This window comes from Aythya ferina (genome assembly GCF_964211825.1).
Source record: "Aythya ferina genome assembly, chromosome: 1".
NCBI classification, from domain to species: Eukaryota; Metazoa; Chordata; class Aves; order Anseriformes; family Anatidae; genus Aythya; species Aythya ferina.
In genome coordinates this window covers 94,443,930-94,459,860 of record NC_140296.1, presented here as the reverse complement: position 1 = coordinate 94,459,860, position 15,931 = coordinate 94,443,930, and the positions used below count along the sequence as shown (strand labels likewise).

Here is a 15,931-nt window from a genome sequence, read left to right as displayed (position 1 = left end):
ACATGAGCTGAATGTTCAGATGAGGGATGAGGAGCCTGGCTCCAGCCCTGCAGCTGGGGTGCTCTGCTCTGGTAGCTGCACTGTGGTTCCTCCCTGCCTTGGTTACTTCTATTTTTACCCAGCGATGGCATGGCCCCTGGGAGGGAGGCAGAGGCTCTGAACAGAAAACCTCTTCCATCTGCATGCTCAACCACACATCCATACACAACGACACTTTTGGTCATCTCTGGATCACTATACAGGGCTCGGGAACCTCCCCAGGCTGATAAAAGACAGCACTGTTGCCTACAATTTTCTACTTAAACTACCACAACAGCAACACATTTGTGATTCAGGCTAGTTCCTCCAATATTCAGGCTAGTTACATATTTCAGGATTCCAGCACAATCAATGCAGAATTTGTTGCTGATTATTTTTTAAATGTGATTGACCAAAAATTTCAAGGGAATCTGTATGATCTAGACCCTTCCTTAAGATCTATGAGTTTGAGTCTAACTGGCTTTAGTTCTGTATAATATTACGAATTATTACCACTAATGATTAATGCTAATTATCTACCCTAATGCACTTTGTGGAATTTACATTAAGAAAAATTGTGACCATTAGTACTGCAGAAATGCCAGAACAAATATTTAGAGGTAGTTTGAGAAACAGTTGAAACTAGTTTTGGATCAATACACCATTTATGATTGATTATCACAAAGAGGAATAAACAAACAAAATAACTAAATGTGGTTCTGGATAAGCAGGCTTACAAGACTTCCCCTAATTCTTTGTTACTTCAGCTCACCATTTATTTCTATATACCTCAAATCTTTACCTATTCACTGGAAAGTCTGATTTGACTTCAGAACAATTCCAATCCTTATTAAAACTCATTTTCCATCCTTACGAAAATCTGATTTTCATTCTTATGAAAAATGTATGTGTGATAAGCTGTCAAACCACTTTGTCCTGCTTGTGGTGCTCATTACATTAGCACAGAAAGCAGAAAGTGTGAACAGTAACCACAGTGCCCATGGCTGAGGTTTCTCTAAACATCTGATGCTGGGTGATGAGACTAGTAGGCAGGTGTTTGGGACAGAGCGATGTGAAGCATGGTCTTCACTGGTACATTGCCAACTATTGTGAATAACTGACTCCTTCTGAACCTTGTGCCCTTCAGCAACACCAAAGGAAAACTGTTCTGACAGTCAGGCATTTTAAACAGGAAAGCACTTGCTTGGATAGTTTCCTTGAATTAAAAAAAAAAAAAAAAAAAAAAAAAGGCATCATTGTGCTATTTCAGATGGGAAAAATCATACAGAGGGCTCCTGTGCTTTGGAGAGCTACCAGTCAATATCCACAAAAAACATCACAAACATCACTCTTTCAGCCTAATCTACGCAATAGTCCTTCACAGATACATCCACAAAGAAAGTCCTGAGAAAACACTGACATACTGTGGCTATGGTTATTGCTTGTTGAGCTGAGTAATTTATTTCCTTGTTCCTTTCTGCTCTCCTGCTTGCCTCCATACAAGTGGTGTTTCTTTATCGTAAGCTCTTCTAAAATCCAACTCCATTGTTATATTCTTCAGCAGAATGCTTATAGCAAATTTAAAAGTAAAAATCAATAGTTTGCTCCCTTTGACATTACAAGAATTTACTTCCTATGTTTCTCTATTTGGTTATATTTAAAGCAAAAGCATCAGACCTGATTACTGTATTTGAGAGCTTCAGTTAAGTATTAATCACATACTCCACAGCACTAGATGGGTCAATATAACTGCTCAAAATCACACCACAGACATATTTTCCTAACTTTAATATATGCTCTTTCACCCATGTTGCAATGCAAGTTTATACTGCAAATTATCCACAGTCAGAGGAAACAAAGAAAGGTATTGCACAAGGTCTCAAGAAGGCTGTGCCTGTAGCACCACCATCTTAAGGGGTTTGGCAGTTGTGAATCGCAATGCACAGGAGACCTGTAGGGTTCTGGGACAGCAGCTGGTGGCTTGGTGTCTTGAGGCACTTAAAATGGTGCTCACTTTGTAAGTATAGTCAAGTGAACTGTGCCCATCATAAGAAAAGTTGTGGTAACGCTGGCCTTATTACCTTGACCCATTAACCTGGTTTGGATTACACTCCATCTTGATGGTGACTCTGGCTGGGGGCTGTGATAACCAGTCTTGCTGGGGAACACGCGGACTCATCTTTGATGTCTGCCCATATTCACTGGAGGAGGAGGCCGTCATCTCTGTCTTTCCAAGGTGGGGTGATCCGTAGGCACACTCGAACAAGGACTGGTCTTCACTCACCACTGATAACGCTTCCTGCAAACAAGAGAAGAGAAGTCAATGTGACAGCATTTCAGAGCAGACGTAATATTCCCCAAGAAAAGATGTGGTCATCCATCTTATGAAAAGAAAAAAATAGCTGCTTGCTTGCGTAAATGTCTACTGCTTTTTGGGCATGCCTCTGCTGCTGGCAGAGGTGAGGACTCACAGTGCCAGTTGCACATCAGGGAGGGACAATACAAACCATGCCCAGTGAGACATCTCCTGCTAACAGTGGAACAGAGGTGCACACATGCTTGGCCAAACACTGAGGAAGCATGCTGGGGTAGCAGGAGAGAGAAGGCAGGGAGGGAAGGGATCTCAGGCCCCTCGTGTCCCAGGTGTGGACATAAGGGACAGCTCTGTCACAGGTGCCAGCTGCCAGGAGATGACCGGGATCTAGACCTTGCTGACTCACAGGGAACTTCTCTTCCTTCCTCTGGGACCAGGGCCAATTTGTTCCTGGACAGGGTGCCAAGACACAGCCGACTGTCACCCCCGAACCAGGGGTCCTGCTCTTTCCTTCAGCAGCAGCAAAAGGCAGATTGTCCCAGGCTTTGCCACTAACCAACAGGCCCCAAGCTCCTGTAGGATGCCATGCCCACTGACAGCCTCTCCACCTCTCACAGGAACACTTCCTTGTAGCTTGCAGAACTTGAAGACCCCAGCATATGGCCTCCAGCCCCCAGTCATGCTAGAAGGGACCAGCTGGCCATGGCTAAGGGTGAAGAGGCGTGCAGGAACCAGGTGCATGACCATACCCTCACCAGGGCACTGCACCTGCAGGCCCACACTTCAGCTGGGATGAGAGCAATAAAACAGCACAGATCCATCAGCAGAGGGGGACAAAGAGGAGAGGACAGAGAGAAGAGGCAGAGCAATGGGGGTCCTTCTACTGACATGCTCAGGTCCTCCCCAGATGCTGCAAGAGGACTTTGCATGAGTGGCAGCAGCCACGTGGTGTCCTAAAAATCTGCAGTAACATTTATTTGTTTTAAGGGAGGCGTACATTTATTATTCCTTTTATTTGCCTGGTTTGTGAGTCCTCAGAGCGCACTCTGTTAATATTCAGTTTTATCTGCAGCTGCAAGGGCTGGAACATCACTTTCTTTTTATTATTTCTCGTGGAGACTGAGATTATCCTATGATCTCTTGATTTTAGGAGCAGGATCTCAAGCATCCCTTCAAGTGCCACAAGACTGGTGATTCAATCACTAGCACTAAACAGCTCCGTCTTCCTCCCACAGGCCAACAGGCAGAGATAAGAGAGAGATCTGCACAATTTCATTGCTATTATTCAGATGTAGTTTGAGCACAGAGGTTACCACCAACCTGTCACCTTTAGTTTTAACTCCCTGGTTATTACACCTGCCCCGCACATTCCTTCCATAGCCTGTGCCCAGCTCCCAGACTGTTGCCTCTGGTGATAGTGTGAAAGGGCATCTGTAAGGCAGAATAAGTGCCACAATAACACCTCATCTTTTTGTCCTGCATCCCTGATGGGGATGCCTTTGACTTGCCCAGTAAAGCTAAAAACTGCTACTGCTGGTGGTCTGAAGATTTCTAATGAGACATTCCTGGGAAAGCCTGCAGAAAGCTCCTGCATTTCAAAGAGGTGGGAGGTGAGATGGCTGCTGGTCCCTTGCACCCCAAAGTTTGCTCACCTGGCTACACTGTGATGAGCAATAGCAGGAGGACTTAATGCACTTGAATGTTAAAGTGGCAGGGATTGCATCACACAAGCTAGAGAAAATGTTATGTTGGAAGGAAAAAAAATCTTTCTCAACAGTCTGTGTGAGTTTTTTCACAAAGATATATATATACTCTCATATCATATTGTATATACACACACATATAGTCTGGCCAAGTGATCACAACATTACCTCCACCTAAGACTAATTACTGCATAGTTCCCTCTTTTCTGTCCCAATGAAAAGCTAATAAATGAACCAAAAAATATGTAATGAATTGCTAATTTTGGAAAAGTTAGCCACAGTAAATACATGTAAGTGTGAAATATACAGGGGAAAGCAGGAACAAGATTGCAAATACAACAGGAAGAATATTATTTCACTCTGCAAAAATCTTTCACTCTGTAAAAATGTTTTCAAAAGAGGCATTAAATGCTACATAATAAATGTATTTCTTATCCTCCCACACACAAGAGAAGCAAAACAAATTTATTCTTGTTTCTATTAAACTTGACTCAATCTAATATAAAGTAATATAAGAATATTTAATATGATCATGAATGCAAACCAAAAAATATGGTGTTTCTCTTTGTTGGTATCACTAATGACAAGAAATATTTTCTGTACTATGGATGCACATTATGTTGCACAAAGAGGGAAAGTACGTGTTTTAACTTCCTGAGGCTAGACAGTGAACACCAGAAATATGAACCCAATTAATAAGGGTTATGCAAATATCTAAAAGGCTACAGCAAAAACAAGGCAGACATAAATGAACCCAGGAGAAGGATTTAGACCTTGTATTTCAGGAAAAAAATGTCTTGTTATTCTCGGACAATAAAATTGCAATTTGCTAGCTAGAGTTTTGTTCTGATTTAATAATCTGAAATCCATCCTGTTAGCCATCAGTTAGTGCATGCTGACAGCTCTGTAAAGTCTCTGTAGGAATAACTGGGTTTCTGCCAACTTTTGGTACCATTGGGCTTGTCCTTGTCCGGAAGTCTTATTATTGTGTACTTTATGATAGTGAGGGTCTCTGATGATTTACTCCAAGTCCTCACTGATCTTTGCTGGCCTGTCTTGAAGGACACTCGGACATGTGTCATCCCTCCTTTGTGCACATTACACAAGCTGAACTGATCAGCTAAGTAAGCTTTTGCATAATTTTGAGGAGTCAGCATAACTAGAGAACATAGTCTAAACTAGAATTAGCCTTACTTCCTCCTTAACTATCTTTTCTCTCATCTCATACATTAAGTGAGGTTGAGGTTGCATGTGGGAAACGTGGAAACTATGTTTAGCATCTGTTTTACTGCTCCTCCTGTCAGCCGGGGTACAGAAAGTCATACCTAATGTCCTCTCTTGCAAATGCAGCCAGGCCTATTGAATTCAATTTACCAGGAAGCACTACAAGGTGATGATATATGTGATTCTAGCATATCATTACGCACAAGGAAAAGTCTGCAACACATGGGATGGAGCTGTGTGTCGAGAAATGATAACTGTTGAATTTTTGTCCTAGTGATCTTAAAAATTGAGGATTTCTGTCCTGGGTATTTCTAAATCCACCGATCTTGCAAGACACAGTGATGCTGAACAATGAGAGGCTAGTGCAACCTGATATAACCTCTTGTGAAACATGTACTGTGGGAAAGCATAGAAATAGCATCAAGAAATTTGAAACATTTCTCAGCTACACAAGAATGCCTGATAACTGACATAATTTTGTATTCCAGAAAAACAGCAAATGTCCTCCAGCTGCTTCTTGTATGCATCGTTTCATCTTGTCCATCCTTGATTTCTCATTACTGATTAAAGCCTTCAAGTCTTAACCCTACATAAGCTGTAGAAGGAAAGCTCTAACAGCTGTACCAAATAGCTGACAGAAGGCAGAATGGGTCTTTCTTTCTTAAATAGAGGAACTTAAAAATGTACTTTCTGCTGTAATTCTAAATGTTATCTCTTGGACCAAATGTAGTATCAATTTGTGCATTAACCATCATGAAAAATAGCTGCATGGTCTGGCCACTTATAAACATAGACAAAGACATTAATACTGACAATATTTGGCAAGGGATTTTTACATATGGATGCCAGTTCTATTTCTAGTAAATGCTCTTCATTACTCATTTACATGTTAATCTTTTTTTCTCATCCATATTAATGCTATTACTGAAGCAGTTTGGCAACATCAAGCAATAAGTGGGATAAAGCAAAGTAAACATTAATAAATATTACAAAATAGTTGCATAACAAGGCAACCATCTTGCACATCTTGCAAAGTTCTACACCTTTGGGGGAATAATGTTAGTATTGAATGGGTCATCATTCTGGATTTCTCATGACAATAGCATGTTCTCATGACACCTCAGAAATAAGTCTTTAATTTCTAGTAATCAGCAGCTGGGGTATTGTAATATGAAGAAACCCACACGGAATGCTTACAGTGACGGGTGGGAAGGGTTTTCATGCAAGTCTGTGAAGTAGAACCACTAATATTATATGAGGTCAATACTGGACGCAGATTTTCCTTCTTTCTCCACAAACTTGTTTTCACAGTGTCACAAGCAAAACATGAAAATAAGTTTCTTCATTAAGATTTTTCTATTTTTTATCCCCTGTATCATGAAAAACCTTCTCAGCTGAACTTTCTGTACAAATGATAAAAGAACGAAATGTCTTTCTCTATTTAGTTTTGACTTATACTTCACTGATAAGTTTAAAAAAATAGACTAACAGACTGACAAATTTGTAGAACAATAGGTAGAGCAACGCCTTTAAAGTAGGCATGAAGTCATTAGGACAAAGGTGTTTACTTAATCAAATACAAGATTACTTGGCCCAGAAACACGAAGTTACAGGAAATGTGATTGAAGTAGTTCCCATCATGAGAAGTATATGCAAGCTTGATTGTCCTTTATATGCAATGTCAGGAACTAAGGACAAAGACTTTTTTTTTCTTGAGTTTGATCAACATTAAGGAATGATTAAAGGAGATAATGAGGTGTGCAGTTGTCTAGCATAATTTGTTTGTTATGAGGGTTGTTGTGGAAAAAATACTTCAGTAGAATTTTAAAAAGAATGTTTAGGCCTAACATGGTGATGCTTTTTCTTAAGTTAATTCTAATTAGGAAACGTGCTTGCTTGTACATGAAATACATTTGTGTGCTCTCCCTGCATGTCATCAAGCCAACCTCTACTTTAGATATTAGCATTTTAATTTATTTCTATGGCAATAAATTTCAATCACAAGTTCAGGTAGTACACTCACTGTATGTGTGTGTATAGTATGTGTATATCTATACACACTTGTGTATGTATGTACATCTAAGAATATTCAACTCTTTTTTTTTTTTTTTTTTTTTTTTTAATATCTTTGAATGTTTCCATTGCTTATTGCTTATTCCCTGTAACAGAAAAGGTTTAGTAGATTTTTTTTTTTTACCCTCATTCTCTATCGAAAAATGTATGAAGTGTCTTGGTGGTCAAAAAATGCCTCAAGAATGTGGAAAATCAAGAATTTACTACTCAGCAATGTTAAAATTATAGCAGACAATAACACACCAGTACGATCAAGAACATTGGCTACAAAACAGCAGAACAGTAGGACCATGGGCCAGAAGTACATGTGAAGAGAAGGATGCATAAGGAGTCACAAATATAGCAACAACCCATTTTGTACATTGAGAGATGCTTCAGACAGCAAAAAGCATTTCTTGCTTGTACAGTCATCACTCCCATGTTTCAAAATGAAACTGTTACCCCTAACTGTGAGACACATGCAGACACTGCCATAAAAACTTTTAATTAGCTTTGCCATATGGCTGTGCATGTATATAATCTCTCTCTTTTTTTTTTTTTTTATACCGATTTTATGATATTTCTCCTAATTAATGTAAACAACTTTCATTTCTTTCTTAATCTGATTTCATAATAATGCATGTGTAAACACAGCTACAATTCATTCAGACACAGGCTGTTTCCTAGTGCTTGTTGGATGTCTACAGTTGGCCAGAAAAATCAATTCTCCATTCAATGAGGAATTTTGACATGCTGGGACTTATTTTCATTTTAAATTAGATAAAAAAAGCTAATATGTGAAAACTTTCACTAAACATTTATTAGAAGGGTGGATTCTAAAGCGGGGATGTGTGTTTTGCAGGTGTTAAAACATTCTATTTTAAACACTTTTGATGGATTATATTCATATAATAATTGTACACTTGAATGAACTTATTGGAATGGAAGTTTATAAAATTATTTATCAGAAAGAATTTATCAGTGTTATTGAAATTATTAGTTTCACCACTTTCCCAGAAATTTTCCATCAAGTTCCTGATAAACATTACATTTGGAGAGGAACTGTCTTTTCTGAGGTAAGACTGTTCTGATTAAGACCATGCAGTTAGCTCTATTAAGTGTTTCCATGCTTGGTTGTACACTGTATCCCTTGCAACTTGATAGCATTTGTTATTGAAATTGCATACAATTTAACTGTAAAACAATTGCAACTGAAAGAAGGAACAGATGGAAGTGTCCAAGAAAGTACGCAGTATACACCTTGGTATATCCACTCCAGACTCACTCTCGTTTGCTACTTTTCTACTCTTCCCCAAACTACACTTTCAGATGCTCTTTTGATGCAGTTTATCTGGAGTGAAAGGTTAATTTCAAACAGGCCAGGAATGTCATTTCCATGCTGGAAAAGACAGCACATGAGAGGCCGGACACAAGAACCTCACAGAGCAATGGGCAGTCTTCCAGCCTGAAACTCCACTCTGCTCACGACTGAAGCAGGCATTGCTGCACAATAAAGCAATGTGGCTGAACCACTAAAGGGCTCCTAGCCTAAATTTGCAGCTCTGCTTTAAGGCCAAGTCTTTGAGCCTTGGATTCACTGCACCAAGCAATAATCCGTGAAACAAAAGACAAGTAGTTGTGGTTGATGTTTTAGCCTTGCTATAGCTTATTAATCATGATGCTCTTACATCTCTATTCTGAACATTTGCAAAAAAAAAAAGAAGAGGTTTTCAGAGACATTCAATATGGTGTGTGGAACATACTGGAAAAGGTTACTACTTAAAATGCAGTCACCTGAGTCAGGAATTGCAGCACACATCTGGAAAATGTTTTCCTTCTAAATCTCTAAGTCTTGGATTCATTAGATCACACAAAAATCCACATATTATATTCATGAGAGAGTTCAGGAACAACAAAAAGCCTTGGCAAGTACAAGATAGGAAAGACAGATGTTGTCCTCACCTCCACCCATGAGAATCTTATTGCTAGCTCAGCTAACATCCTCCACCTATTTGCAATGAACACTTGGATAGTCTGGGGTAATCCAAACACAGACAGGGTGCTACCACTAATCTGGTATCTTCACCTCTTGCTGAGACAAATACAAAGGATGTTTGGAAGCAAAGGAAAACCACTGCTGTGGTCCCACTTGAAAAAAAAAGAATAATCAAGCATCTATCAAAATGATGTTATGAAACTACAGACTAGATTTATTTCTGGGAAACAATCACAGATGTGTAAGGATCAATCCTGAAGCCCTCTTTGTGTAAATCACTCTCCTGACTTCACTAGAAATAATAATGTGAATGGAGCCCTCATGGCTAAGCCCAAAGATTTACCTTTCTGTCTCGTAATGAACAAATTCTGAGACATTATAAATTCAAATGCAGAGTGCAGTGCTTTATCATCATATTTAATATATAGCCTGTCATTTCTGAGAGGTCAGTCAACCCTATTTTTACCCAGGCTATTTTTGTCACTTCCTTTCATCATAGGGCAATATTTGTAGCACCAAGCATTCACCTCCAGGTCCTCAAGTTCTTCATAAAATAAGGAAAAATTACTGCTCCACTGTTGCAGATGGGGAAATTTTGGTAAAAATGACAAAAAGGGGTCTTTAGAAAACATATCTCCTTCGTGCCAAGTTCAGTGCCATATTTGGGACTACCCTGCACCCCACACAGAAGGATTATCACACCAAGTAGAGTTGATGAACCATTAACCTTCAGTGATCAGAAAGTATATGTCAGATTGAAAGGATTGCCATTTCACAATCAATTATTCCACCTGCCATCTTCATCTCATAGTAAAGAGCAAATGCATAGTTTAACCCCTCTAAAATAGTAAATAAACGGAAATAGAGAACTATTTCACATATGTCACATGCCCTAGATACCATCAAAACAGTGCAGTTGGCTTATTCAAATGCTACGATGAAAGCCTTCATCCTGCAACTGGTTCAGTACACATGCAATGCCCGAGTGACTTCAAAACAATGCCTCTGAAGGGTAAGTCCTGAAGCGGCATGTCTTGAAGCCCATGCAACAGCAGTGCTAACAACAAAGAACCGCACCAGGCACTTTCATTTAGAAGGAAAGCTGACCTCAAAATTCAAAAAACTGTATAAAAAGCCTAGGTAATAAAGCAATCTGATGCCATACAGCTATGAGCCCCATTGCTTTTTTCTTTCTGCCTGAATAGGATCCGTTAAACTACTTAAACTACTTACTACTTATTTACTACACTGGTAGCTTTGCTATTCAGGCACCTGGGGCTGCAGCCTGCATGTGTTTGGGCTCATGTTAACATTGTGAGATCTCTTAGGTGGTTGGACATCTATGGCTCTGATGCAATGAGGACAAACACATTGTCCATGCAAGTGCTGAATAGTGGTCAGAGTCCAAATGTAACTTTCAGCCCAAATGGGTTGACACTTCAGATTTGACATATTTCAGAGAAAAAGACAAGTGTTCTTTCACCAGTGGCCTGTACACTCTCTAGGCACCATCATGGTTACTTGGAGAGGTCGGGTCTACTGAAGAACCTGCTCCAGCACAGCCCACAGACCTTAAAGCACAGCAGCGCTCAAGCAGCACAATGATCAGCTGGGCTCAGAATATGTATTCCTCAATGATTATGTCAACCTTAATTCATCAGTGCTAAAAACAATACAATTGTATCCTGCAGATTGTATATTGTATACACATTTTTAAAGAAACTGTAGCTTTGTATGCTTATTTTAGCACTTCCAGCCAGGCACAGAGCTGTTACACTGAAGTTTGAATGACTATTTTTTCAGTCAATACAATAGACTTTTCTTTCTTTTCATCTTGATAGTATTGTCAATTATGAATTCTGAAAACCTGAGGTTTTTTCCTCTTTTAATCTTGTTTGTTAACTTCTAGGGTTCCAAAATGGCAATAAATTTTGGAAAACTTGGATATAAAACTCAATTTCTGCCTTGGTACAGGGCTAGCCTCTTGCTTCTACCCTGCTTTTCTGGTTTGAGACCTTCTCAATCTGAATGAGCAGGCAACCTTCTACTTTGTTATAAAAAAAAATAATCATAAACATCTGTTTTGGTTTTCTTTCAGCAATTATTTGTTTGGCAAAACAGGTGGCAGATTTGTAAAATGGCCCACAGCCCAATTGGAAGTGAACTGAGGTTTCATGCCACACCTGCTATGAACTTTTGCTAATTGACCGGAATGATATAGAGGAAGAGTCCTGGGGCCAGAACAGCTGCCCAAAATAAGATCCCATTCCAGACATGCTGTCCTGTCCTATCCTTTCTGTGTTTCCCATTAGCATCTTCGGCTTCACAGGTAGCCCCTGCAGTTTGAATGCAAAGTCTTTAAGAACTACTGTGTTTATCAGATTCAGTCATCTGTATAGAACTAAAGGTTTTGCTTGAATACATAATTGGCCCAGTACTTTGTTTTTGACAACTTTACTGAAAAAATTCTTAGCATAATAATGCCACACAATCTTTTCTGCGTTATTCAAAAGATTTCCACAAGATGGTAACATTTTCAGCTATTTTTCCTATTGCTTAACCTAAATTACAAGATTATATATTGCCTTTATACTAAGTTTCATATTTGTTAACTGTGGTGGGTTGATGCACCATATATATATTTGTGTATATAATTACATATGTCCATTATATATGTACACACAAGTATATGTAAGGAAATTTTTTAACAATCCCATCATTAATCTCAGAACAAAAATTTTAATGTAAAAATAATTCAGTCTTTAAAATAGTTTTCTCCAATGTGTACTATAAGTCTTAGACTAACTCAACAGCAAATTGATGAGAGATTTATATGAAGGAATGAAGAAACCTTTACAACCAAGGTATTGATGAAAGAATTAAACAGTAAGGTTAAAAAAAAAAAAAAAAAAGGAGAAATAAAGTGGGATCAGCCTGGAGAGGGGAAAGAGGAACCATTCATCAGTATCTGTAGGGCCGCCTTCCTGCAGCTCAGCTTCCCCCTCAGGGAACCTGCTACATCAGGATGCAAAGGTTTTTGATGCTCACATGTGTTCCCCTTCATACATATTTTAAGTTCCCACATTCCTATTTAAACAACATTTATCACATTCAACATTTATTAATCTCCCTGCTTTATAACTTTTGCAAGCAAACACTGCTTAAGCAATCTTTATTTATAAGAATGTTTTTATTTACTTCCAAATGTATTTATCTTCATATTTTTGACTGAATTTTCTCCATTAGATAATTGGAATTAAAATGCAAATTGCTATTGCTTTAAAAAAATAACATAAAATAAATAAAAATCACTACATCGAGAGCTGTCTCCATTTTTGCACAACATTGTAACAGAGAAGTCCTCTGTTTACATTAGTTTCCCTTCCTTTTCCACAGCCACCTTTTATTCTGGATTCATGCATGCAATGAATATATACATGTATACCATGGTATTCCCCATTTTACAAGCATATGGAATATTGCTTAGATGAGTAATCTTTCTCAATTCAGAATTAACTTTCCAAGTATGCTATGTATATAAAATATGACTTCCTGTCATGATAACCTTTATAGTGTATAGCCTAACATACTTTCCTATAATTGTTTATCATGAATATCTTGATTCATAATTCAGCACATGCTATTTTAGTCATTTGCTACATAACATGACTAATGAAATTAATATAGGTTTGGACGTCATAGCATTAAGACATTTCTACATTTGTAAAGATTAAGACAGAAAAGTACTTAGTTAAATAATAACAAAGTTAAGCATGTGCTTGGCTTTAAGCCTGTTCAACCTGCTCTCTTGGACCAGTGTAAAGTAAGGAAATCATCATTTTAGCTTGAGAATTAACTATGAGATCAATCAAATAGACTGGCATGTTTTTTTGATATACTCTAGTTGGAATGGATCAGAAGAAAAATGTTGTTTGTCATTGATGACAAAATTGAGATGAATATTCTTTGCTTGTTGCCAGACTAAACAAACAAACAGACAATCAAACAAGCAAAAATAAGAAATCCTCCCATAAACACCAGGAAAAAAAAATGCTGTGTCACTAAATAAATAAATTAATTAATTAAAATTAATCCCAATGGCACCTTTGGTTTTACTTTTTAATTGAACTCATTACAGATGTTAAGCAATGTCATTCTAAAAAATAACACCAATTCAAAATTATAAATTTTAAACATTTTTTTTTATTCATTTACATTTTTTTAGGAGATTTACCACATACAGTCAACCTCTACCTTCACTGCATCAGTCATGGCTCTGTGACCATGTTTTTTGCTGAATCCAGTTATGTTTAATTGTACATGTGAAGATGAAAAGGAAACTGTGTGTAGCAATATTTTTGAGTTGGCAACAAAAAAAATTCCTTGTAGCAGTATCTTTTCTAAGCTAGTGATTACCATCATCATCATTCTTGCTAAAGACATTCCCTGTGATTCTAATATTGACTCACATCTCAGTTTTCTGTGACACCAACATCAGCTCCAGGAGAACCAAAAAATCTTCCTGCTGCCAGTTATAAGAACAGAACTAAGGAAGTCAACTGAAGTGAAGACAATCTCAAGACCAGAACACTGAAATTTGCATTTACTACACCAGAAAAAAAAAATCAAGACGCTTTTCCCCATATCTTGTTAATAAGATCAGGTGACTGACAGGTTATACTATAAGAAATTAAGCTGATTGGATGAAGGCTTAAGATATGTTAAAATAAAAGATTTGGATTTACTTTTCTTTGGACTGTACTGAAAAATGGCCCCCAGAATATCTTTATAATACTGTATGCTATGCCTTCAAATGTACATACAGGAGAGGTATGCAGGCTGTTTCTCTTTTATTGTTTCCCCAAACAAACCCATTTCCTACAAGCTGCTTCCATATCTTTTGTGCCATGTCCAGCTTCCCAGAAAAACATCAGGAAAACAAAGTGTGAACTCAAAACAACCCATTTCCACAGAACAATGTGCCATACCAAGGAGAGTGAGAGCTGAAGGGGGAAGGGCTGGAGAGAGGGGGGATAGAGAGAGAGAGAAGCTGTTTTGATGCTGCCAAGGGACTTAAAGAAAAAAGGAAGAAGGAACTTTTAAAAGTCTCAGAGAGGAAGAGTTGTGTAACTGTAAATATGCAACAGGCAGGTTGCCAACTATTTCAAAGGATTTGAGGTTTCAAAATCATCCAGAAGGCTAACTGATTTGCACTCTGGGTTTTGAGCTTCCAGGAACACCTTTGTATGTCTGACAGCCAGAAACTACCATATCTTTTTATAGACTACTCAAGCCATACTTGGTCATAATTTCAAGCTGAATCAGTAAGGAATGTAAACAGACACCATTTATGTTTCGCTGCAATCTAATAAAAAAGAAAGTATGGACTAAATAAAGCAAAATGATACATGTTGTTCTATAAGAAGGGAAAACCAGAGGATCTTGTTGATTTATTTCCTGGCTGACCTGAGCAATCTTCAAAGTTCCTGGTATTCAGTAAACCAAGAAAGCCCATACACTAAACTCCCACAGGTACAATACATATCACTTGTTGAGACACATATGATAAAAGTCAGTGATAAATGTCACCGTGCCATTTTTAAATCTTGTTTCCGTATTTGGGTTGTCAAGGATATAAAAGCAGAAAGAAAGAATAAAAATAAGTAAGGAACAAACTGTTTTAGTCTTGCTGTCCATGATGATTATGCAAGAAAGAAACATTTGTAGAAACAACAGAACAACTGGATCACATTTTCCCAAATCATGAATCTGACTGGCTTTCAAATCTTTGGGTAGGGATACACTGTTTTTGCAGGGAAAAAACGTGGTTTCCTTGTTCCTTCAGTTGATAAAAGATGCAAAAACATAGAGCTTCCAATCACCTACAGTCCAAAACTCTACCTCATGTCACCAAGACCTGTCATTACCATGGAAGAAGTATGCCACAAAGGAGATACAGGCCAAAATATATGCCATGATGTGCTGATTTCCTATTGTGGACTCCATGGCACTGCAGCAAAAAGGGTATTTCAACTGCCTCAATAGTATTTGCTAACTGTGAATGTTATGCAGTGCTAGATGCAACCCCAGACTCTGCTATCTTGGGTACTGCACTAGGGCAAAGCAGACCTCATCACAAAATGCTTGCAACTAATGCAGGAGTGACACAAGCCGAGGGAAATGGATACAAAGCACAAGTTAAGTGCATAGTGTGACCAATGTGATTGTCATGGCTGTGCCAAGGATTATTCTACAATTTGAATGAACTATGCAGAAGATAAAAAATAAATAAATAAATACTATGCAAGACTAGCAAAAAATCAAGTGGCAGTGAGGAGAAAAGACTGAGAAAGCGGGAAGGCAGAGCAAAGACCACTTCAGCACAAACTGGAGCAAACCCAGCTGAAACCATAAATGTGACTCATTTCTGCCCTGTCTCCTTCTGCAGTTGCTTTCACTCGCTCTGCTTGTCTCCCTCTCTTTGTCAGCTTCAAGGTGGCAAGGGGGAAACAGGACTGATCCCTACACATTTTGATGCCCTTGAGCTGCCTAGGACAATCCCTGAACCTCATGGTGGGGAGAACATGACAGAGTGAATGCAATGTGCAGTACTAACGGCAATCC

General features: G+C 38.4%; 1 protein-coding gene across 7 annotated transcripts in view; it reads right to left on the bottom strand.

Moving 5' to 3' along the window:
• The window catches only part of ERG (ETS transcription factor ERG), a 148,774-nt gene that overhangs the window by 33,601 nt on the left and 99,242 nt on the right, over window positions 1-15,931 (bottom strand). For all 7 annotated transcript variants that reach the window (XM_084516075.1, XM_084516080.1, XM_084516077.1 and 4 more), the window contains one exon: window positions 2,100-2,317. In XM_084516075.1, the coding sequence (XP_084372201.1) occupies window positions 2,100-2,317 (218 nt within the window). The remainder of the gene's footprint in view (window positions 1-2,099; window positions 2,318-15,931) is intronic.